The sequence below is a fragment of the Thalassophryne amazonica genome, chromosome 17 (genome assembly GCF_902500255.1).
Source record: "Thalassophryne amazonica chromosome 17, fThaAma1.1, whole genome shotgun sequence".
Taxonomy (NCBI): Eukaryota; Metazoa; Chordata; class Actinopteri; order Batrachoidiformes; family Batrachoididae; genus Thalassophryne; species Thalassophryne amazonica.
This window is the reverse complement of record NC_047119.1, coordinates 32,098,776-32,124,003: the sequence shown is the minus strand read 5'-3', so window position 1 is coordinate 32,124,003 and position 25,228 is coordinate 32,098,776. Positions and strand designations below refer to the sequence as shown.

At 39.1% G+C, this 25,228-nt stretch overlaps 2 protein-coding genes and 1 long non-coding RNA gene across 5 annotated transcripts in view; 1 reads left to right on the top strand and 2 right to left on the bottom strand.

The window, feature by feature from the left end:
- Positions 1-2,985: 2,985 nt before the first annotated feature.
- On the bottom strand, positions 2,986-18,175 carry smtna (smoothelin a). Its single transcript, XM_034192074.1, has 8 exons — positions 17,906-18,175; positions 8,769-8,860; positions 7,146-7,221; positions 6,932-7,054; positions 6,803-6,860; positions 3,581-3,698; positions 3,313-3,464; positions 2,986-3,167 (listed from the first exon to the last, which is right to left on the bottom strand). The coding sequence occupies exons 2-8, from the start codon at positions 8,847-8,849 to the stop codon at positions 3,020-3,022; spliced, it is 756 nt and encodes a 251-aa protein (XP_034047965.1). The 5' UTR covers positions 8,850-8,860; positions 17,906-18,175; the 3' UTR covers positions 2,986-3,019.
- Positions 8,776-23,180, top strand: LOC117529325. The gene is made up of 3 exons (XR_004565993.1): positions 8,776-8,857; positions 20,289-20,291; positions 23,104-23,180. It is a non-coding gene; the product is annotated as an uncharacterized LOC117529325 (long non-coding RNA).
- slc35e4 (solute carrier family 35 member E4) overlaps positions 20,184-25,228 on the bottom strand; it is a 22,323-nt gene continuing 17,278 nt past the window's right edge. For all 3 annotated transcript variants that reach the window (XM_034192071.1, XM_034192072.1, XM_034192070.1), the window contains exon 3: positions 20,184-23,505. In XM_034192071.1, coding sequence (XP_034047962.1) covers positions 22,973-23,505 — 533 coding nt within the window. In that variant the 3' untranslated portion in view covers positions 20,184-22,972. The remainder of the gene's footprint in view (positions 23,506-25,228) is intronic.

The following is a 25,228-nucleotide window of genomic DNA, read 5'->3' as shown; positions in this document are numbered from 1 at the left end:
GCGGTGAGCTCGCCACTAGATGTCACCTTTGTATTGCTTTAAAAAGTTGATGGTGTTTTGACCATTTCTAAACAGTGAAACTCTGAAGAAACTTGCATGTGTTTCAAGCTTTTTGAAAGTTTTCTGAAGAAAATGTTAAGTTATTGTCACAAGCATTTTAAAAATGAATAATTGTCTTTCAAAAGGGTTGAATTTAATGTCTGTTTAGTCAGTTTTGTGTTTCCAGTTAATAGGAAGTCCAAATCAATTAATTTTTTGCAGCTCCAATTCAAAGGGAATCTTTTTTAAACTGCTTTTATCTTTATCTTTATTTATTTATTTGATAGGGACAATGCAATCAAACATACTTACAAAACAAAGCTTGCAGCTGATGCGATGCACACAGAGTATACGTGGCTACTGCTAATTTTCAACTCCCGTCCCTAGTTGAGCTTTTCTACACTAAGAAGACATCATCTAAAATACAAATTAATTTACATGAGAACATTTCATTTATAAATAAGAGTGCAATACAAAAGTTCATCACTAACCCATCTCATTCATTCACACTCTCACACATGGGTGCAGTTTTGGTTTATTTTAAGCCAAGATTTAAGTTGATGAGAACAATTTAAACTTGCTGTTGGACTTAATTTCTGTGGGCAATGAGTTCCAGAGTTTACAGGGTTTATAAGAAAATTCATTCATTCATTCATTCATTCATTCATTCATTCATTTATTTTAGCCTTAAACCACCTCTAAACAATGAATCTTTCTTGGAAAAAATAAGATGTGAATCCCTTGCTCAAGGAACTGTTTCACATGTTTCAGTTCTTTTCTGTAAAAAAAAAAATGTCTTCAAGCATTTCTGAGACAGTGTGTCATTTTCTGAAACAAATGTTTTAGTTATCATTTCAAGCTATTCAAAGCAATTCATTTTCTGAAGCAAGGGTTTCATTTAGTATTTCCAGTATTTTGCTACATTAATTACAGCAAATGTTTCATTTGCCATTTTGAGCATTTTGAAATGAAACTCCTTTTCTTCAGCTTTTTATTGATTCAATTTAAAATGTTTCAAAACAATGAATCATTCTCGTAAGGAATTGTTAGTGTTTCAAGTGAGGACATTGTTTTCTTTGATGTTTTGACCATTTTGAAACAGGCAAGATTTTGTTCAGTAAATGTTTCATTTATTATTTCAACCACTTTAAGAGTTATTCTTTTTCTGACACAAGTATTTAATTTATGATTTAGCAACAGTGAATTGTATTCTGAAGTAATTGTTCTGTTCACTGTTCTGAATATTTTGAAACAGTTAATTGTTTTCTGAAGCAGTGTTCATTTTACTGTTTCACTTTTGTTTAGTATCTGCTGCGGTAAACAAAACTGTCTACTGTGTTTCGTTTTAATGTTTTCCCATCAGTTCATAGTCGTGGCAGACCTTAATAGCAGAACTGTAAAAAATTGTCTATAATCTCCAGGACCAGCCCCCCACCCCCCAAAAAGCAGAAATAAGTCCTTGAACACAATACACAGTGCTTTTATGTATAAATATTACATCCAGTAACAGCATTAAATCTTCAGTATTCTCCTTCATAAAAAACAGGATTACATGCAAAAATTAACTGCAGCATTTAAGATGCCCAAGCTATGCATGTATGGTGGCCATGAGAGGCCATAACACTTCCAAATTAAGACAACACCAACAAATGCAAATACAAAATCACCTATATCAATTCAACAGTAGGTTGGTGCACCAAAAAAAAAAAAATGGAGAAAACGCTTGCTAACTTAGAGACAATAAACACAAGCTACAGCACATGTAACAATTTTATATGATATCCTGTCTGCTGTAAAATCACAGAGTGCATGCAAAAAACACAGATGCACTGCAAGTAAAAGAGGTTATAGGAAGCTTATTTATGTTATTGGTGATTTTATGCTTAATAGCTGTATTCTCATATTTTATTATTTATTTGCAATGCATTGAATAGTACAAATCAATAAAACACAGGGCACAAACCTTTTTTAATGTCCGCCAAGGAAGTAATAAAATCATTGGCGTATATTTATTTATTTATTTGTCTGTCTGTTTGTTAGCACGATTATGTCAAAACTACTGCACGGATTTTGACAAAACTTTGACCATAGATACATATTAGGTCATGGAAGCATCCACTAAATTTTGGAGGTGATCCGGACCTAGATTCTGGATGAAGTTTTACTTTATATAAGCTTTGAAGGATTACTGTTAGCAGGATTTCATCAAAACTACTGCACAGACTTTGACAAAATTTTCAACACAGATACAATTCAGGCCATGGTAGACTCTATTAAAATTTAGACCATAGATACATATTAGGCCATGGAAGCATCTATTAAATTTTGGAGGTGATCCAGATCCGGATTCTGGATGAATTGTCACTTTATATAGACTTTGAAGGATTACTGTTAGCAGGATTATGTCAAAACTACTGCACGGACAAAATTTTCAACACAGATACAAATTAGGCCATGGAAGACTCCATTACATTTTGAAGGTGATCTTGATCCAGATTCTGGATCAAGATTTCACTTTATATAGGCTTCGAAGGATTACGTCAAAACTACTTCACGGATTCTCACCAAATTTGTACCACAAATAGATATTAGGTCATTAAAGTCTCCACTGAATTTTGGAGGTGATCCGGATCTGGATTGGCGGACATCAGAAATCTTAGATTGCTCTTGTTTTTTTATGTGTTGTTAGTGTTTTGCAGCAGATGTGTCATCAAATTAAATTGTTATATATGTTGTATGTGATATGTGTGTTCTGTGTTTGCAAGAGTTTTCTCAGTTTGCCACAATTTCTTTATGCAATTACCTGTTATGGACTTGATGCATGTGTTTTGTTTTGTCTTTTTTTTTTTTTTGTATTTTGAAGTGTTTAGTGTTGTAGATGGCCACTCTACTTTTGGCCTCAAAGTGTGTCAATGTGTGCATGGTCAATGAAAAAGGTTTTATGTATTTATTTACTTATTTTAAATGATTGCTTGAGAGTCTAGACTCGCTTCTTGGTTTTGACCAGGCCTTTTTCCACCAGGCACCGGTAGAACTCCTGGATATACGTGTAAACACACTTCCAATCAGGCTCATTCATCCGGACCAAGTCATCAGCATCCAGCAGAGGGGGGCAGCCCGCCAGCCTCCTGTGCACCACAAAACATAAATGAAACGGGAAAGCGAGCATCACCAAAAGCAACACAAAGTACACTGTCCACATTGTTAAAGTGGCTTCATTCTTATCTGCAGCTTGCTTCGAACAGAATCTTCATATAAGGAATAAAAGCTCACTCTGCAGTGCTGAAAGCCAGCTGGAAGTTTTCCCTGGGCTTGTTGGGGTTGAGGATGGAATACTCAAACGCATCAGGGAAGAACCGGTGAACCAGGGCGCAGAAGGCAATGCCGTCTTTCCAACTTGAGGAGAAATTCTGAATGTCAACACCCTGTGCCGAATTAAAAAGAAACGCAGCGAAGATGGTTGAAGAATGTGAGATAGAAGGCAGAGCTGTATGACCTCACAAAGCAATAACGGTGACAAAGAGGCGCAGTGCGTATTTACCTCATATGGCTCAGTTTTGGCCCTGCACCAGTCCAAAAGCATTTGTTTGACATTCTTAGGATTGGGTGGTCCAGCAGGAGGACTTTTCTGGGCTGAGGCAACAACAGGACTAACTTTACTGTGGAGAAGAAACAGAAACACAGTCGGTGTACAGAAAAAAGCCGGTTAAATGTTGACGGGTGCTGCTGACAAGCATCAGATGTTGCTCCACAGCGCTGGGCCTCCCACTAGAAGATACGATACTGACTGTATAACAGGTGAAGTTAGAGAACACACATTTCTATCTGAAGTACACAACTGAGAATTGACAATGTTAAAATGAATCACACTTATTAATGCTGAGCTGACAGTGCCAGTTCTAGTATCCTCTGTCAAACTCACTGTTTGTCTCATACTGGCTCATGATCATCATCATCCTCATTGTTCAGTCTCCCTCATCCAGGATACAAGGAGGTTCTGTAGTGTGGTGTATGTGGAACAACACGAAACTCTTATGTAATTGCAGTGCTTAGTATTACTTACGACTTTATATCCGATTACATACGACTGTCACCAATTACGGCTGATTACATGTGTATCCCATTAAAGAACTGTGTTTGTGCATGCTGCAGCGCACGAACAGAAATGCTACTTCCACTTTTTTCCCCTCACTTTTCCATCAACCTAAAATTCTCGACTGTTAAAATCTCATAACTGTCTTCTGTAGAAGAAGGCGACATGTTTTTCATGGGTTCTGAGGAGGATCAGAAGGAGGCTTCTGTTCAGAGAACGCTCGGTCCCGTTTACTGCACATTGTATCCACTCATCCACTTCAACTTATTTTTACACAAAAGTACCAATGATCTTCATAAATTAACTCCAATAATTTGCTTTTCTTGGGGGGGTCACAATCTATCCCGATGTCACAAATTTTTTAAACATGTTGTGGTGTGTCCTTCATTCATGTCTTTGTCCTGTTGTTCTGTGTTGGTGTTCTCGGTGTCCAGACCCCCTGTCTGCTTCTGTGTCTATGTTCAATTTCAATTTTCAATTTATTTTCATTTATATAGCGCCAAATCACAACAAGTTTGCCTCAAGGCGCTTCACACAAGTAAGGTCTAACCTTACTAACCCCCAGAGCAACAGTGATAAGGAAAAAGTCCCTCTGAGGAAGAAACCTCAAGCAGACCAGACTCAAAGGGGTGACCCTCTGCTTGGGCCATGCTACAAACATAAATTACAAAACAATTCACAAAGCGAACATACAGGAAAAGTTGCCGGTGCACAGGACCCATCTCTGGATGGGTGTGGTATCTATGTTTGTGTGTTTATTGTCTTCTGCCTGTGGCCCTTTTGTATTGTGTGTATACGTCCCTGTCTTTGTCAGTCATCCCTGTGTGTCCTATTTATGGTTTGTCCATGTCTGTGGTCTGTCTCTTCATCATCTTCCTGATCAGTCCTCTGTTTGGGTTTTGTCACCTGTTTTTCATGTTGAGCTCTCTTTTGAGTTTCATGTTAGCTTTCTGCTTGGATTTGCTTGATTTGGTTTTTGCTTATTTTTATGGTCTTATTACGAAGGTGTCACATTAGAAACATTTCATGATGGGTAAAAACAAAGAGCTCTCTCAAGATTTTCACAACCTTATTGTGGGAAAACATACTGATGGTGTTGGTTACAGAAGGATTTCTACACTTCTGAATGTTCCAGTGAGTACTGTTGGGGCCATAATCCAGAAGTGGAAAGAACATAACTTCATCATAAACTGGGCATGACCAAGTAAAAGAATTATCAGAAGAGTTGTCCAAGAGCCAAGGACCACTTGTGGAGAGCAGCTGAACAATTGTCTCAAAGAAAACAATAAATAATACACTCATTCACCATGGCCTGTATGCACGCTCACCACACAACACTCCATTGCTGAAGAAAAAGCAGGATTAAGTCCATTTAAAGTTTGCTGCACAGCATTTAGACAAGCCTTTAAAATTCTGGGAGAATATAGTCTGATCAGATGAGACAAAAACTGAACTCTTTGGATGCCATAATACACACCATGTTTGGAGGTCAAATGGTGCTTCACATCACCCCAAAAACACCATGTCAACAGTGAAGTTTGGAGGTGGGACCATCAAGGTGTGGGGCTGTTTTTCAGCGTACAGCACTGCTAAACTTCACATCACTGAAGGAAGGATGAATGGAAAAAGTACCAAGACACTCTTGATAACAATCTGCTGCCATCTACCATGATGATGAAAATGAAATGAGGGTGGACATTTAGCAAGACAATGACCCCAAAATCTCAACTGGTTTCAGAGAATGAAAATAAAGCTGCTACAAAGGCCCGGCCAATCAAGTGACTTGAATCCATTCGAAAATCTATAAAAAAGAACTAAAGATCAGAGTTCATAGAAGAGGTCCAGGGAACCTTCAAGATTTGAAGACTGTGTGGAAGGATGGGTCAAAAATCACACCTGAGCAATGCGTGAGACTAGTTTCTTCATACAGGTGGTGTTTTGAAGGTGTCAGTACCACTACTTTTGTACAAAGTATTAAATAAATATCAGTAAGTGTGTTTTTTATTACACATAATTTCTGTGCTTATTTGTTTTGGTTTCTTTGTATCTCTGGATTACTTGGGGTTGTTACTGACATCTTGTGAAAATGTCATGTACATAGGACCTTTAGAAAAATATTTATTGGAGTAAGTGGATATAGAAAATGTATGGATAGACATTTGATTGTCAGATCAAACATGGCTTAACACTAGAATTCTAATGTAGCACTTTTTTAAAATTGAGTAATCTGTATATGAAGGTAGTTGCTTGTAGCGACAAGAAGTTAAAAATAATACGAACAACCGAAGCAGAAGATTTTGTGGCTCATTTGACCTTCAGTGAACTGTGTACCATTAAAAAACTGATAGGTCAGTCCAACTGGAATATTTTGATGCAACTGATTACCTCAATCCAAATAAATAAAACAAAACAAAAATTAAAATAAATAAATAAAATAAAATAATAAAAATGAATACAAAAAAATAAAAAATAAAATCAAGCATCAATAATTATTTTCTTTAAAAATCTTGGTTGATAAGCGTTGGATAAACAAAATTTTCAAGAACACTGAACTCGTTTATAATAATTTGCAAATTAATTTAAAATGGTAATTGAATAGATTTGGCCTTAAAATTATATCAGATAATTAGACAGATCATCAATTGTCTCCTGGTCAATAAGGGAACTTACCTGCCTGCTGTCCGGTTTAATGGAGTGGAGACTGATGGAGAAGGCCGACCTTGAGGCTCTAAGAGGATGCAGAGAATCGGAATCAAATCAAGAAGCTCACAAATGATAAACAAAATGCACAGGATTTACTGTTTGCTGCTGGCTGCTGGCTCATTGAAGCTCTGCCGACGTTTACGCCCGTTGTCCCTCCTTTGCTCAAACCCTGCTCTCTCAAGTCCTGCTGCCTGCACCCTCGCTGATGCTCCCGTTTGTCTGAAGACAGACGGCGGAGAAGTTGCAGACAGGAGACTTAGTGCTGTGATGACAATCTGATGCTGCACGTGTGAAAATGTTCAGCTGTCACCTCTCTTTCTCTTCAGCAGGTCCCTTAACGCAGCACGAATCAGTCGTCTCTCTTCAAAATCTGCTGCAGAGTCCAACTTAAAGGATAAATCCCATTAAAAAAAGAGAGATTAAAATGCAACACACCTTTTAAGAGCACCATTGCACTGTCTGAATAATTTTGCCATCTTTACCTCCTCCAACCCTGATTTGTTTGTTTGTTTGTCTGTTTATGAACAGCCTCTAACCCACAATTTTTATACATCATTATGAAATTTACAGAGGATTAACATCCTGATAGGCAAGAAGTGATTCAATTTTCAAGGGCATAGGTCAAAGGTCACAGTCAGGAAAAGTCTTGGAAAATTGGAAAAATCCTTATCCTTTAACATTGAACAAATTTTCAAAAATTCATAACTGTCACAAAAGATAAAATTTCTTTCATATTTGACAGCGTTATGAAGGATCACATCCTTTATTGACTGACAAAGTTTGATCTGGATCTCATTCGGATTACAGATTTTGTGGCCATTTAAATTTAACATTGAAAACTCTATTTAATGTATATTTTACATTATATCTTAAACAAACGTGCCCCAATCACTCTCATATTTGAAAGTGAGGTGCAGACTGGCACTCACTATCGCATGATAACATTTGATCCAGATCTGATCCGGATTGTGGATTTAGTGGACATTTGAATTTAATTATGAAAAGTTCATTTGATGTACATTTTGCATTATATCTCAATCAAAATCACTCTCATTTGTAACAGTGAGGTGTAAACTGGCACTCTTAATAAATACACTAAGTTTGATATGCATCTGATCCATATTGCAGATTTAGCAGATATTTGATTTTAACATCAAAAAGCACTTTTGATCTATATTTTGTATTATACAAATAATGAATGTTTATGAGTTCAATGGTACGAAGATTTTTGAGGTGAAAGCTGGAACATACCATTCAATGAGGCTTTGCTGCATTTATATATTCTTGTTCTTAAATATTATATTAAAAAAAACACGTGACTCACTGCACTTGAATAATCCAGCATTCAATGTCCATTTTTCATAACACAACCAGCTGTCAGCTTTGGCTGTGATGCAGCAGCCTCACACCACAACTTGCCATCAAAAGTTAAAAACGTTCAACTCTGACTGCTTACCCAAGTGACAAAGACAAAATAGATGATATTTTATCTTTAATGAGGAGGAATAATGAACAGTGAGAGATGGATTATTTAAGTGCAGAGAGCCATCTGGCTTTAAACAGGCAAACTTGATTAATTTGTGTGATATTTCAGCAAATCTATTTATACCCTCATAAAAATGTAACTTTTTAAGCTGCCATCAAAGCCAGGATTTCCTGTTTTAATAGAATGTTGTGCACACCATTCAAACTCTGTTGTATCTTTCACATGTTACTGGGCGCTTTACTGGAGAGCACTCCAACGTAGTGAAGATGTATGACATCATGATCCCTGAGCTAGCCAAATTCTGGGCACATTTGCATTCAGACCTTGGTGAATCCTGTTCAACTCAGCTCTTGGAGGTGGGTTGGACCAGATAGAAAACAGTTTGATGTAAATCAGATTTATGCCATGAGATGCCATCAGATTCAGAGTCATTCATTTTGGGCTCACCATCTTATTGAGAACTTCTTCATCCTCAATAGCAGCTAACTGCTCGCTGGTCAGTGGCCCGCCGTCAGTCTTCGACTCCATTTCTGATGGTCCTGAGCAAATATTGTGAAAACACAACTCCAATTACAGAATTATCTAAAATGTATATAAGAGAACTGTATGAATCTACACAGGAAGGTATTGAATGAATCTTTGGTGGTTTAAATGGGTCATATTATTCAACTATCAGCAAATTATGTCTTAAAAACAGATTTTATTATTTAAAGTCAGAAATACCAGAGACACCAAGGTGATGCATTCTTTTAAAAAAAAAAAAAAAAAAAAAGCAGGGGGAAAAGGGCATTTTAAGGCTATTTTCTCTAATAAACAACTGTTTTCTGTGCTTTAAAAAGAAAGAAGCTGCAGCTTGCCAATCTGCAAAGGGAAGAAGGATGCATTTACAGAGTGCAAAAAATGGAAAATACGATCACTCACAACACGTTATTAACAATTCTAAAACAAGTCATTCTAGTTTTCTAATAAACATCTTGTGCCATGCTGCTTTAATAGAAAAGAGCAGCAGCTTGCCACGCCCCTCTCCAACGAGAGGAAGGGAGCATTTACACAGTGAACATTTTACATATGCTCAACAATTTCATAACTGGTCTTAAAAGGTAAAGAATGTTTTCTCTGCACGTCCTTTTAAAGATAAAGGCGCTGCAGCCCTCTCCAACAGATACACTTTACATAGATTGTAGAAATACAAACAAATCATTTCAGTTTTAAATTTTGCTGAACATTAAGGGAATTTGAGGACTTGTAATACAAAATCTCAACCATATGCAACTGTAAAAGTAGAAACCCAAATCAGAAAAAGTTGGGACAGTATTCATTCATTTTTAACTGCTTATCTGGGTCCAGGTCATGGTGGCAGCAGAGCAAGCAGCTCATCCCACTCTGCCGTATCCTTGGCCAAGTCCTGTAACTCTTCCCGGGGATCCCGAGGCGTTCCCATGCCATTTGGGAAATATAATGTCTCCAGCATGTCCTAGGTCTTCACCTGGAAGACCTCCCTAAGGAGAAAGACCAGGGGGCACCCTCTTCAGGTGCCTGAACCACTTCAACTGGCTCTTTCGATGTGAAGAAGCAGCGACTCTACTCCAAGTCCCTCAAGGATAGTCAAGCTTCTCACCCTGCCCAGGAGCGTAAGCCCAGATACTCGATGGAGGAATCTCATTTCTGCCGCTTGTATCCGCAATCTTATTCTTTCAGTCATTACCCAAAGCTCATGACCATAGGCGAGGACAGGAGTGTAAATTGACTGTTAAGTCAAGAGCCTCACCTTCCGGCTCAACTCCTTCTTCACCATGACGGTCCAGTACAGCGTCTGTAAGATTTCAGACGCCGCCCCAATCCATCTCACACTCCAATTAACCCCCTCTCATGAACAAGATCCCAAGATACTTAAACTATTCCACTTGGGGAAGTAACTCCCCCCTGATACAGAGGGGACAGTCCACCCTTTTCCAACAGAGGACCATGGTCTCAGATTTGGAGGTGCTGATTCTCACCCCAGTCACTTCACACTCTGTCTCAAACCTGCTCAGTGCGCAGTGTGGGACAGTATGGAAACTGGAAAATGCAAATAAAATGCAGTGATTCATACATTTACTTTGACTTCTGTTTCATTGCAGGCAGTATGAACCCAAACTTTTTCGTGTTTTGTGTGGTCACCTTCATTTTGTTAATACACATCCATTCCTGCATTCCAGGCCTGCGACACATTCCAAAAAAGTTTAGAGAAGGCAATTTAGGGCTAGTAATGGGGTAAAAATATTAAAAACTTTAACAAATGATGTTATTTCAAATGGGAGATGTTAACAGGTGATTGTAATCATGATGTAACACAAACGTAATATCCATGAAAAGTCGAGTCTTTAAGGAGCAAAGATAGGCAAAAAATCCCAATTTGTCAATAACATAACAAAAGCATTGAAATGTTTAAAAACCATGTTCCTCAGAGAAAGATTGAAATGGATTTTCATATTTCTCCCTCTACAGGACATAATATCATGAAATGATTCAAGGAATCTATAGAGGACTTTCAGTGCATAAAGGGCAAAGATGCATGCTTGAGCTGAACATTCATGATCTCTGGTCCCTCAGATGGCACTGCATTACTAACCATCATTCATCAATAGCTGATATAACCACATGGGGACAAGGGATTACTTTGGGAAATCTTTGTCTAGCACTAAAATACAGAGTTACATTCACAAATGCCATTTAAAGCTTTGCTCTGCAAGAAAGAAGCCTTGTGTTAACTTTGTCCAGAAGTGGCGTTGACTTCTATAAAGATCTAAAACTTTTTCCACATACACAATATCACAATTTCCCTCAAATATTGTTCACAAACCAGTCTAAATCTGTGATAGTGAGCACTTCAAGATGCACATATCAAGATGCTGATTAGACACCATGATTAGTGCACAGGTGTGCCTTAGACTGCCCACAATAAAAGGCCACTCTGAAAGGTGCAGTTTTGTTTTATTGGGGGGGATACCAGTCAGTATCTGGTGTGACCACCATTTGCCTCATGCAGTGCAACACATCTTCGCATAGAGTTGATCAGGTTGTCAATTGTGGCCTGTGGAATGTTGGTCCACTCCTCTTCAATGGCTGTGCGAAGTTACTGGATATTGGCAGGAACTGGTACACGCTGTCGTATACGCCGGTCCAGAGCATCCCAAACATGCTCAATGGGTGACATGTCCGGTGAGTATGCCGGCCATGCAAGAACTGGGACATTTTCAGCTTCCAAGAATTGTGTACAGATCCTTGCAACATGGGGCCGTGCATTATCCTGCTGCAACATGAGGTGATGTTCTTGGATGTATGGCACAATGGGCCTCAGGATCTTGTCACGGTATCTCTGTGCATTCAAGATGCCATCAATAAAATGCACCTGTGTTCTTCGTCCATAACAGACGCCTGCCCATACCATAACCCCACCGCCACCATGGGCCACTCGATCCACAACATTGACATCAGAAAACCGCTCACCCACACGACGCCACACACGCTGTCTGCCATCTGCCCTGGACAGTGTGAACCGGGATTCATCCGTGAAGAGAACACCTCTCCAACGTGCCAAACGCCAGCGAATGTGGGCATTTGCCCACTCAAGTCGGTTACGACGACGAACTGGAGTCAGGTCAAGACCCCAATGAGGACGACGAGCATGCAGATGAGCTTCCCTGAGACGGTTTCTGACAGTTTGTGCAGAAATTCTTTGGTTATGCAAACTGATTGTTTCAGCAGCTGTCCGAGTGGCTGGTCTCAGACGATCTTGGAGGTGAACATGCTGGATGTGGAGGTCCTGGGCTGGTGTGGTTACACGTGGTCTGCGGTTGTGAGGCTGGTTGGATGTACTGCCAGATTCTCTGAAATGCCTTTGGAGACAGCTTATGGTAGAGAAATGAACATTCAATACACGAGCAACAGCTCTGGTTGACATTCCTGCTGTCAGCATGCCAATTGCACGCTCCCTCAAATCTTGTGACATCTGTGGCATTGTGCTGTGTGATAAAACTGCACCTTTCAGAGTGGCCTTTTATTGTGGGCAGTCTAAGGCACACCTGTGCACTAATCATGGTGACTAATCAGCATCTTGATATGGCACACCTGTGAGGTGGGATGGATTATCTCAGCAAAGGAGAAGTGCTCACTATCACAGATTTAGACTGGTTTGTGAACAATATTTGAGGGAAATGGTGATATTGTGTATGTGGAAAAAGTTTTAGATCTTTGAGTTCATCTCATACAAAATGGGAGCAAAACCAAAAGTGTTGCATTTATATTTTTGTTGAGTGTATATTAACAAATGAAATAAAGTTGAATAAAAAAACCATGAAATATCTTGGGTATTACTGAAATAAAATAAAAGACCCACTTAATGTAATAGTATTTTTATTTATTTATTTATTTATTTATTATTATTATTATTATTATTATTATTATTATGCATTTTCCATAGCATGTCACTCTTGATTTATTTGGGGTTGCACATATATATTGCACATATATTTGAATGAATGAATGAATTTATTATATGTCACAATTTTGCTTGGCCGAACGGGTGTAGACAGAAGCAAAGGCTTATAAACGCCCACCCCATATATATATATATATATATATATATATATATATACTCATAAGAACAAATACAAAAGAAACAAGCACAGACCATATAGATTAATCAATGAACTACAATTTCTCAACACAACAAAACAAACAATCGTGCACAACGCACAATCCAAAAAACAACAAAATCAATAAACCTAATTATTCATATTATTATGAGCAAAGCACCACGAAGCTCACTAATGGTACAGGGAGTCCCAAACAACAAGTGCCAAATTTTGAGTCCACAGTGAAACAGGAAATGTCAAATGTTGAACGCTTCCTGGCATGGGTGGAGCCGGGTTGCGCTGAACTTCCCTGGAATCTGATTGGACACCTGGATGATTGGCATGTCACGGCACCACATGGCTGGTTGAAAAGAGCCATTCTAAAATCGGTGACACATATTGACTGCTAAGTCACTCCTGTCCAGTAGTTGGTGCTGTGTACCACAAAAAATTCTAACTAGTCCATGGGCCAAGCAGGTTTTCGGTACCACTTAAGAGGAAAAAACAACACTTAGACTCCAGCCTCAGTGTATCATGGACAGGGTTGGGTAGGATTACTTTTCTCTCAAAAAATTCTCTCTCAAAAATTCTTGAAAGGGTAGTTGTAAAACAGCTAACTGATCATCTGCAGAGGAATGGTCTATTTGAAGAGTTTCAGTCAGGTTTTAGAATTCATCATAGTACAGAAACAGCATTAGTGAAGGTTACAAATGATCTTCTTATGGCCTCGGACAGTGGACTCATCTCTGTGCTTGTTCTGTTAGACCTCAGTGCTGCTTTTGATACTGTTGACCATAAAATTTTATTACAGAGATTAGAGCATGCCATAGGTATTAAAGGCACTGCGCTGCGGTGGTTTGAATCATATTTGTCTAATAGATTACAATTTGTTCATGTAAATGGGGAATCTTCTTCACAGACTAAAGTTAATTATGGAGTTCCACAAGGTTCTGTGCTAGGACCAATTTTATTCACTTTATACATGCTTCCCTTAGGCAGTATTATTAGACGGTATTGCTTAAATTTTCATTGTTACGCAGATGATACCCAGCTTTATCTATCCATGAAGCCAGAGGACACACACCAATTAGCTAAACTGCAGGATTGTCTTACAGACATAAAGACATGGATGACCTCTAATTTCCTGCTTTTAAACTCAGATAAAACTGAAGTTATTGTACTTGGCCCCACAAATCTTAGAAACATGGTGTCTAACCAGATCCTTACTCTGGATGGCATTACCCTGACCTCTAGTAATACTGTGAGAAATCTTGGAGTCATTTTTGATCAGGATATGTCATTCAAAGCGCATATTAAACAAATATGTAGGACTGCTTTTTTGCATTTACGCAATATCTCTAAAATCAGAAAGGTCTTGTCTCAGAGTGATGCTGAAAAACTAATTCATGCATTTATTTCCTCTAGGCTGGACTATTGTAATTCATTATTATCAGGTTGTCCTAAAAGTTCCCTAAAAAGCCTTCAGTTAATTCAAAATGCTGCAGCTAGAGTACTGACGGGGACTAGAAGGAGAGAGCATATCTCACCCATATTGGCCTCTCTTCATTGGCTTCCTGTTAATTCTAGAATAGAATTTAAAATTATTCTTCTTACTTATAAGGTTTTGAATAATCAGGTCCCATCTTATCTTAGGGACCTCGTAGTACCATATCACCCCAATAGAGCGCTTCGCTCTCAAACTGCAGGCTTACTTGTAGTTCCTAGGGTTTGTAAGAGTAGAATGGGAGGCAGAGCCTTCAGCTTTCAGGCTCCTCTCCTGTGGAACCAGCTCCCAATTCAGATCAGGGAGACAGACACCCTCTCTACTTTTAAGATTAGGCTTAAAACTTTCCTTTTTGCTAAAGCTTATAGTTAGGGCTGGATCAGGTGACCCTGAACCATCCCTTAGTTATGCTGCTATAGACGTAGACTGCTGGGGGTTCCCATGATGCACTGTTTCTTTCTCTTTTTGCTCTGTATGCACCACTCTGCATTTAATCATTAGTGATCGATCTCTGCTCCCCTCCACAGCATGTCTTTTTCCTGGTTCTCTCCCTCAGCCCCAACCAGTCCCAGCAGAAGACTGCCCCTCCCTGAGCCTGGTTCTGCTGGAGGTTTCTTCCTGTTAAAAGGGAGTTTTTCCTTCCCACTGTAGCCAAGTGCTTGCTCACAGGGGGTCGTTTTGACCGTTGGGGTTTTACATAATTATTGTATGGCCTTGCCTTACAATATAAAGCGCCTTGGGGCAACTGTTTGTTGTGATTTGGCGCTATATAAAAAAATTGATTGAAAATTGATTGATTGACTTTGAAATGTAATCCAAAAGTAATCAGATTACAAGTAATCCAAATGTATGTACATACATACATACATACATACATACATGTAATCCACATGTATTCTTTCAAAGTAATCCTACCCAACCTTGATCATGGCTTACACAAAAATGTATGACAGCCATCCCAGGGTGGTAGCTGTAGCCAGATAGGGGTCAATGAAGAATTACACAGAGGTTAAACTTTAAAAATGCTCTAATCATGTTGAAAACTATATCACATTACTTGTCTGATCATAACGATTCCAAAAAGGTATAGTTTGGACTATCGATGACAGAATGTTCTGGAGTTATGGGGTCAAAACAGCAAAAATGGCGACAAAGGTAAATTTCAGTTTGTACAGGGGTCAAATATTAAAGTTGCTCCAATTTTAGTAAAGAATTTCTGCAAATTATTGTTTGGGTTAATAGGGTTCTAAAAAGGAATAGTTTGCACCATCTCTCGTGCTTAGTTATGTTACAGGGTAACATATGTCACATGTCATAGAATTCAATAGATATTGACCTTGTTTGACCTTTACTTTGGAGACAAAGCATTCAACACAGTCAAAACTATTCCATTTATTGATCCTTTTATTTCAACCAATAATTTGCATCATTTTTTGCTGAAATTGGAGCAACTTTAACTTTTGACCCCACAAACTGAAATTGACCTTTGTCACCATTTTTTGCTGTTTTACCCCATAACTCCAGAATATTCCATTATAGATAGTCCAAACTATACCTTTTTGGAATTGTTATGATCAGACAAATAATGTGATATAGTTTTCAACATGATTGGAGCATTTTTAAAGTTTGACCTCTGTGTAATTCTTTATTGACCCCTAGCTGGCTACAGCTACCACCCTGGGATGGCTATCATACATTTTTGTGTAGGCCATGATACACCGAGGCTGGATTCTAAGTGTCGTTTTTTTCCCATTAAGTGGTACCGATTAGGTCAAAATTCATGACTGGCTCATGGACTAAATCCAGCTTAGTAGAAGAACAAAAATCTTTGACTCAGATTTGAAATTTGAACGTAATAATAGCACACATCAGAATTAGAAAAATCATACATATACATTTGATTGTTTATGTACGCTAAACTTTAAGACAGTCCATCATCTGAATTGAGGCAATGTGAATGTGGGGGGGCTGCAGCAGTGTCCCACACAGCCACAAGCTCGGGGGGAGTGTCAGGGTGGAGGAAGGGGTGGGGGTGGTTGAGAGATGGGGCGTGCGTCATGAATGCAGATGAGATGAGTTCAGTCAGATGAATTTTTATCAGTTTCTGTCAGTGTGTGCATAATGTCTGGAGTTGTCTTGACAACATCAGACTTTCGGGGAGGGCAGAAGATAAGAGGGCAGCCGAATGGTTTCCAACACATAAGCAGTGACTTGGAAATGTTCATGTTTCCATCCTCTAACTTGTCTGAAGAAAACCGGCAATAAAACTGATTACTTTTTTAAAGGTATAATCAAGCTAAGTGGTAAATGGATTGTATTTATATTGCGCTTTTCCATCTGCATCTGATGCTCAAAGTGCTTTACAATAATGTCTCACATTCACCCCTAATCCCTAGTTTTAGAGATTTGTTTTCAGTTTGAGCTTGAAGAAGATGATTTTAGACATTTTTATTCTTTATATTTATTGTATTTCTTGTATTTGAAATGACATAAACAAATTAACAAGAGTGAAATACCAAGTGTTCCAATCCTTTTGGAGGGCATTGTATCCTAACCTTATGATGAGTGCAAAATGAATGTGGTATTATTACTGTTTTGTTTAAGAATGTTTAATTTTCACTTTGTGTGAAATCATAGTGATTTCATATATTATACTGATATGACAATATTGAGATATGATAATTTGGACATATTGTACAGCTCTACTGTCAACTAGCTGAAGACTTTGAATATTGAATATTAATTTACATCTATATTAAAACAAAATTAATTAGGGGGTCTGGAGGTGGAGGCCCTAGAAGCTGAAAGGCAAAAAAAGAAAAATGCTTTAAACCATGCTAATGCTCCCCTGAAGCATTTGCTAAAAAAAAAAAGTCTGAAGGACCTAAATGACATGGTGAGATGCTGAAGACCTTCACGTGTTCATGTCTGCGACATATACATATTAACAACTTATTATATTGTTTTTATAAAGTCTTTTAAACCAACTAAAGTACCAGATAATTTAATGTTATCAGGACAGTTATTCCAAATATTTACACCTTTTACAGAAACACGACTTTTTAATGTTGTAATTGTAAGAATCAGGTTTTATCTGTTTTTGCACACCACTGAAATTCCAGCATCTGTGAATTAATTCAAACATAAATAGGGTGGTGTTTTAGCAGACACAAAGCATGCAGCTGTGCAGAAAGCGTTTGCCCTCCTGATATTCCCTTCTTTGTATCTGAGCAACAGGCTGAGTGCAGCAGAGAAACAACTAAAACAAGTACATATATAGTCATGTGGAGGAGCATTTGTGAAAAGCTCTGGTGATAGGAAAAAAAAAGATCAAACATGAAAATAAGCTGTCCAAATCAGCCTGTGAGGATGAGATACAAAAAGCAAAACCACAGAATTTATGCATATGTGCAGACTTATGAAATGAGTGTTATTTGTCTCTTTCGAGGTGTTGAGGCACCCACCTGTGTTGCAGTCTCCTGCAGGCGGTGGCGATCCTTGATCCTCCGTTAAACTCCTCTGCAAAACTATGGGAGCTGAACCACGACTTTACACCTCAGTACATTAGAAGGATGGACGTCTGGAGAATGACTGGATGTTGCTTACATAAACCACCCAATATGGGAAGACAGAAGGAGGACTCACCACCACATCTTGATGTAGTGGCCTCCTGTCACCTTCAGTATTTACCTTCAATGAATCCATCTTGCCAACTGCATCCTGGATGATGTTGCGCACAACCTTATTGTGTATTTCCTGCTTTTATTTGATCTTTTTTTTTCTGTGTGGGGCAAAAGCCTTTTGTGGGAAAATGAAGAGTTATCAGTAACAGCTCAAGTGAGCAGCAATGCCTTATTCGGGCACAAGACTGACCAGCAGTGCTGTTTACAGAGAGAACACATGGATGAGATCAGTGATCATCTGAAAGAAATCAGAATACTGACAAACTGCCCCACCAAGTGGTGAATACTCACTAAAGCTTAAAAAAACCTCCACACACTATGGAAATACACACCAGCAGTAGTGCTTCTAGAGGTTCTCAAAGGGTCGATTAACTGCGTTTAAGGGAATAAGTTGTTTTACCAAAGAATTTATTTTCAAAAAGGCTGCTGAAAATTAAGTGACCAAGCTGTTACACCCACGACATAATTTGCAAAAAGGCGCAGTCAGGAACATTGCAAGGTGGGGTGTTTTGGCCAGGTGGAGGTAAACATGAGGTGCATTCAAAAAGTATCATACTTTGACTGCGAAAAGTGCAATTACTCACCTGGGGTCTGAAATCCTAATCCCCTTCAAAGTATTCTCCTTCGGACACACACTTCTCCCAGAGGTTCTGTCATTGCTGGAAGCATTTCTGGAAGGTCTCTTTTGGAATGTTGTCCAGCTGGGCTGTCGTGTTCAGCATGATGTCTTCCCGCGAGTCAGATCGAGTGAGACCCATTTAGTGTTGTTGTAATCTTGGGGAACAGCAAAAATAAATAAATAAATAAATAATAAAAAGGTAGCCATGTCAGGAGAGGGAACTTGAATCACAGGTGTGCTGTGTTTGGCCAGGAAAGCCTGAATCAGGTTCATTGTCATGATGGAGCTGCCAACTTTTTGTTGCCCACAGATCCGGTTGTTAGCAGCACACAGCATCACAAACATAGCGACGCAGGACCTACCAATAATACTCGCAAGGCACCACCTCACAAACATCAGAGAAAACGGTCAGCATGACTTTGACATTGCTGCGCACCTGCTGTGCTTTCTTTGGCCTCAGTGATGTTGGATGCTTCCATTACGATGACTGAAATTTGGTTTCCAGGTTGTACCCATAAACCCATGCCTCATCACCAGTGATGATGGTGTTCCGGACGTCGGGGTCACTGTTTACGCGTTCCAGCATGTCCTGTGAGACATCCACAGTTGCTTTTTGCTCCACCAGTAGCAGCTTGAGCGTGAATTTCGCCAACACTCTCCACATGCCCAAATACTTCGTCAAAATGGAATGTACCGAACTGGTGCTTCTCCGAACCTCATCCATTAGTTCTTGGATGGTGAGACTACGGTCATTAATGACGAAAGTTCATATTTCGTCAATCACTTGGTCATTTTGACTTGTGATTGACGTACGCAAACATATTTTTCTCTCCACTGATGTGCACCTATTTTTGTAGCAGTTATACCACTTTTTTATTTGAGTTATGCTCATGACATCATTGCCAAAAGCTTGCTGTATCTTGCGAACTGTTTCCGCTTGGGTATCACCAAGCTTTTGGCAAAATTTGATGCAACAGCTTTGCTCAACTCATTCAGTCATCTTACAGCAATTTAGAATCCGACGGGTGCTCAGTACACGTGTTGACTCTCAGGCTGACTGCTCATGACTGGTGTGCTCTGCAGGAGGGAAAATGGTTCATATATGTAGCTTCATATTAACATGAACGTTCTAACCAAAAATGTCCACAATGGACAAGTAAACTTCAATAACAGCTGAAACATGTTGGTGTTACCATGGATTTATTTAAACTGATGGCGATAAAAAGTATGTAATGAGGTGCTTCATTTGTTTTGAGTATGTCCATATTGTTTTCCATCCATGCATCTACTGATTGTATTTATATGACATGTCCATATCAGCATCCCTGAACAGAAGCTTTTCTATGTTCCCTATTGGTATTTACATGTCTCAATTACTGACGAATGACAAGTCATTCCTCCATCTACAGAGTGTCAAAATAAGGCATGAGGCAAACATTTCATTCTTCCACCTTTATGATGATAAAATCCATAAATAAAAAATATTTACACCCAAGGAGCTTTGCAAAAAAATCCACACTATACACAGAAACCATCAGATTTAAGGGCGTTCTAACTTGTCAGTGCAAATAAACTTGTCTAACTGCCCAAACTAAGAATGCAAAACGAGATGACTCAACCCAATAAACACAAAGCAGTTGAAGTACTCAGCACTGGATAACCAGGGACACATTCTGCTCTCCATAATGATTAAACCTGGTTGAAATCTGCCCTTCTGAGTATTCAAAATCATAACTCCAACAAAGACAGCAAGACATTTTATCTGAGCTATAAATGGCACCCTTGAAATTTGAAATCGCAGACACATCAAGTGAAATCTTTTGCCATACAATCCTCCGTATTGCTTTGTTTTTGACTGAGAGTTGAGCATATGAGACGATGAAACAGATGGTGTCAGGTTCACAGAGAGAATCAGCTTAACAGTGTGACAGAAACAAGTTTCCAGTGTAAACATTTGATACAGCTAATGTACACACAGCTGAGAGTTTTGAGCGGTATTCCGGAACATTTATGATATTTTCAGCAAGCGCAGACTCACACGGCCAAATTGGACATGTAATCTCGCCAGTGTGTTCTGGGTCCACTTGGAGCTTCCTAGAACATCTTGTCCAGAAGGACACTGTGCCACTTCTGTCTGTGATTAACTATCCAATCTGTCTCTTACCACATCCATCTGAAGTGACAACTACTATTTCCATTGCGTTCCATGTTCTAAGCCAGCAGAACTACATCCCCTGCAAAAAGTGTTTAGTGCAAGCTTGAAACTAAAATAACAGCTACTCACTTAAGACCCTGTCCATGAAAATCCCAAATTGAATTAGGGGTGAGGCACTCAGTGACTGAGTCCAACACCCAGGAACATGTTGGGATGTACCTCTCACTACAGTAATACACGGATCAGATAACAAAGACCCTCACATAATGTGAAGGTCTTGACTCTATGCCTGCTCTAGACTCATAGGATCCTTGACACAGGATCCACCTTGTACGACATTTTACAGCCTGGACAGAATCCACAATCATTTCCTGAATGCAAGATTCAAAAATCATTCTGAGTCCCCTTTCCAGCAGGAGACTATTTATACTAGCATACAGTAATAAGGTTGCAAGAAACCGAAGGGTTAAAGTCTAAAAATATTAGAAAACTGTTGGATCTTATGGCCACCCAAAAATAAATATTTTACTCAAACAAAAATACTGACAAAATACTGTCCTGCAGAAATTATACGTGCTGGTGAATTAACTTTTGACACCAGTTTTTTTCATTTTTAAGATGTGACAAGAACACACAGCTCATGTCTTCCACGGGGTTAAAGTTGAGTGGCACTCCTTACAGAGCATACAAGTCTAATTATAGAGCTACGCTGCAGAGAGGCTGAAATAATTGGATCAATTCCACAGAGGTTTTTCAAGTTGGTATGAGAACAAAATGTAGGACTTAACTGAAAAAGTCAAAAAGTGAGACGACAATGGGACAAAGACAAAATAACTGAGCCCAGGACTCAGAAGGAGGACTGGCAAACCACGCTATTGCACAGAAATGTTGTCCTGCATGTGTCCAGAACTTTAACAAAAGTATTATCCCCTACAAACACAACAGCTCGAATATTTAAGAAGCTAGTTACCAGTGGTGGGCACAGCTAAGCTAAAAGTTAGCTTCAATCACTGCTAACCCGCTAACTGAAATGTTAACTGTGATAATCCTCAGATGCTAAAATACTTAGCTCAAGCTACTGCTAACTTTTATTATATGAATTTAGCTTGGGCTTTTTTTTCTCTCTCTCTCTAAAACACTGAAAAACTACAGGGCTGAAATTTTAATATGTTGAAGTGTCATCATGGAGGTTCCACAAAATGATAACCAAGGAACAAATATGTTTGATTTTAGAGCTTACAAACATTTTTGACAACTAAACTTTAGCTCACTTAAACTTAGTTGAAATGAATCTTGTGGAAGCTAACTGGTCCATTAAGCTTTTTTAAGTTAGCTGAAAAGCTAACCCATTATTGAAAAAGCTAGCTTCCCCAAATTAGCTGTTAGCTGGTTAGCTGAATTGTGCCCCCCACTGGCAGTCACACAATAAATAACAACAACAACAACAAAGCTGCCCAAAAACCATTTCCTATAGCAGGACCAGGTGCCTGCCAGTTATTAGTACCATAAATATAGCTTTTAATTGTTTGGTTTTTTTTAAATACAAATTGTGCCTGTTCCAACTTCAGGCAGAGTGCTTCCTCCTCCACCACCACATTATAATATTCTACAAAACCTACACCCCCTGTTTAAAACTGCATTTTGAGCCCTATGACAAAGAGGACACTTTCACAGTGAAATAGTTTGACAGTTTGATCACCTGATGAGGTATCAGAGAGCTAAAGTGTGCTCATGCATGCATATTCTGCTCCAGGCTGTGCGGGTGTGACACACGCACGCACACACACGCACGCACACACACACACACAGGAGAGAATTTATCATTCACTGAAATAAGTGAAGACTTTGTGACCAAAGCAGAAATAAGATGGCAGAGTGTGAAGGTAACTAAACAAATAAATTAATAATAATAATAAACTGAGGTTTAAAAGATGTGGCACATCATCAGTAAGGATGGCCTCACAAGGTCACACAAACTCTGACCTCACAAGGTCATAATGAGCTCTGCGATTCGAACACTCGGAGTATACAATTTGAAAGTTCAACAGTTTACTCTCCCCTTCACCCTTCCAGCTCAGTCCGTCTTGTCTTTCTGCGTCCCATCTGTACTTCCCTGAGGACACAACATCTCAGAACCATGAGCGTGACCAAAGTTCTCGCTTTGTGGATTGTGAAAATCCAGCCGCTCTGCCCCTTTAGCGTTAGCTTGGCGTGCATCCAGGTAGCTGACGATAAACTCGGAGTTTTGATAGATGAGCATGCCGGACAACGTCAGCACAGCGCCGGCGCAACTCAGCGTGGACAGCTCGCTGCCGAAGAGCAGCTGAGACAGCAGCAGGTTTCCCACCACGTTCAGGTTGCCGAGGATGTGCAGCGTGACGGCTGAGGTAAGGGTGATGACGATGCAGCTGGCCAAGTTGTACATGACCGAGCCCAGGCAGCTGAGCACGATGAACACCCAGAGGTGGCAGTCGTAATGGAACGGCGACTCAAGCAAGGCCCAGTTTTCCAAAGCCAGAGCGGCCACAGCCAGGATACAGAAACTGGGAATGGACATCAGGTAAAGCAGGAAAACAGAGTTGATTTTCTCCTCCTGAAGAAGAATGCCTGATTAAAAAGAGAGAGAGAGAGAGAGAGAGAAAAAAAAACATATGAGATGGTTTTAAAACACTTGAACTGGATAATTTCCTGAGAAGGAAAAACCAATAAATACTCATTAATATACAAATATAAAAAACAAAGAACTGGAAAATGCTAGTAGCTGATGTACTCTGCAGGGTGTACTTATGGTACCGGCATCAAGTGCCTACAGTTATTGTTACCAAGTTATCCTGTTCACAAAAAAACTCAGTTATCTCATTAATATGCAAATGTAGACATCAAACAGCCCTCTTATGTGTGACAAAATTCCTGTGGTTATTTGGGGTATATAAACCGTAAATAACCACAAGCTGCTTGTCACACATAATCGTTTACATCTCAATGAAGCTACAAGTGCAGGGCAATAGCTGAATAAAAAAAAAAAAAGCAACACAAACTACATGTAAGTTTTACCACAAGGTTGTTGCAAACTGTTGGAAATACAGACAGACAAGTAAAAAAAAGGACAAAAATGACAGCAAAATTATGCCATTGCTTTTTTTGCAGCTGCACCGTCAGCAATTACCAACCACGGCAATACTGCGATGACACTGATTATGTGTGTTATACATAACCAACTATCATATCATGTTTGTCACAAATGTAATCAATCTGTAAAATGTAATCAGTTATTTTTTGTGTATTTATTTAGTTATTATTATTATTATTATTATTTATTTAGTGTATTATTGTACTCTGCAGCTGATGATGTAAGTATCCAGATGGCACCATGTATTGTTCATGAGTTATCATATTCATGGGAAAGTGCACACATGCAAACATGCACAAATGACAAAGTAATGGCACACACATTACGTATGTTTGTTGGGACATAAGATCTTGGACATAACGCAAAAGCCCAGAGAGATTATGAAGCCACAATGAATGTAATCTGCTATTCTAGTCTATTTATTTTTTTGTATTCATTTCCAGCGACAGGCAGCACAGTAGTGCTTGTGGTTAGTATGTTTGCTTTCCATGAAGAAGGTCCAGAACATGTGACCCAGGTTGCTTGTACATCTGGAGTTGTGTCAGGAACTTCACTGGTGTAAAACATGCCAAATGAACGGTGTCAGAGCGCTGATGCATGCCCTGTATGCGCTACATGACACAATATAAATGTAAAAGTAAATATATATATATCTGTAATGTTGTTTTGACTATGTATGACTTCATCATAGGACTCCTGTATGACTTCATTGTGAAGTCATTTACAAAGTGTCTTCTTGACTATGTTTTCCTCAACCTTTGACCGAACTACTCCAAAATCTAAAAGTCTCTAGATGTCTATCGAAGTAATATTCCCACCAAGTTTGAAGGAAGTCTGTCCAGGAATTTTTTGAGTTGTCTTGTCCAAAGAGACACAGACTCCCACACATACACACAACAGGGAAAACAATACCCTGCTATCACCGCTTTGCTGATGCACCGGGTAATCAACATGTGGCAATCGCGAGCAAACATTAGAGAAGCCAGAAGACATTACTTTTTTTACAGGAAGGTGTTTTAAGCTGCTTTTAGATGCAGACAGCTTAAGTCCATCCAATTCCAGATGAACATTTGTGCATTAGCATCAATATTTAGAGCGACATACCATATTTTAGCAAATATTCACCTTATAGTCCAAAGTGGCACAGATGTGACCTTTCCCCCATATATAATAGCTCTGATTATTTTCAGAGTTGTGTTT

Bases quoted from the DNA above. Each gene is read 5' to 3' on its own strand.
- smtna (XM_034192074.1), bottom strand. From the start codon at position 8,849: ATGGAGTCGAAGACTGACGGCGGGCCACTGACCAGCGAGCAGTTAGCT. The intron at 3,465-3,580 runs GTAAATACGCAC...AATTCGGCACAG, and splicing joins CCAAAACTGAGCCATATGAG to GGTGTTGACATTCAGAATTT. The intron at 3,168-3,312 runs GTGAGCTTTTAT...TGTGGTGCACAG, and splicing joins CTGGCTTTCAGCACTGCAGA to GAGGCTGGCGGGCTGCCCCC.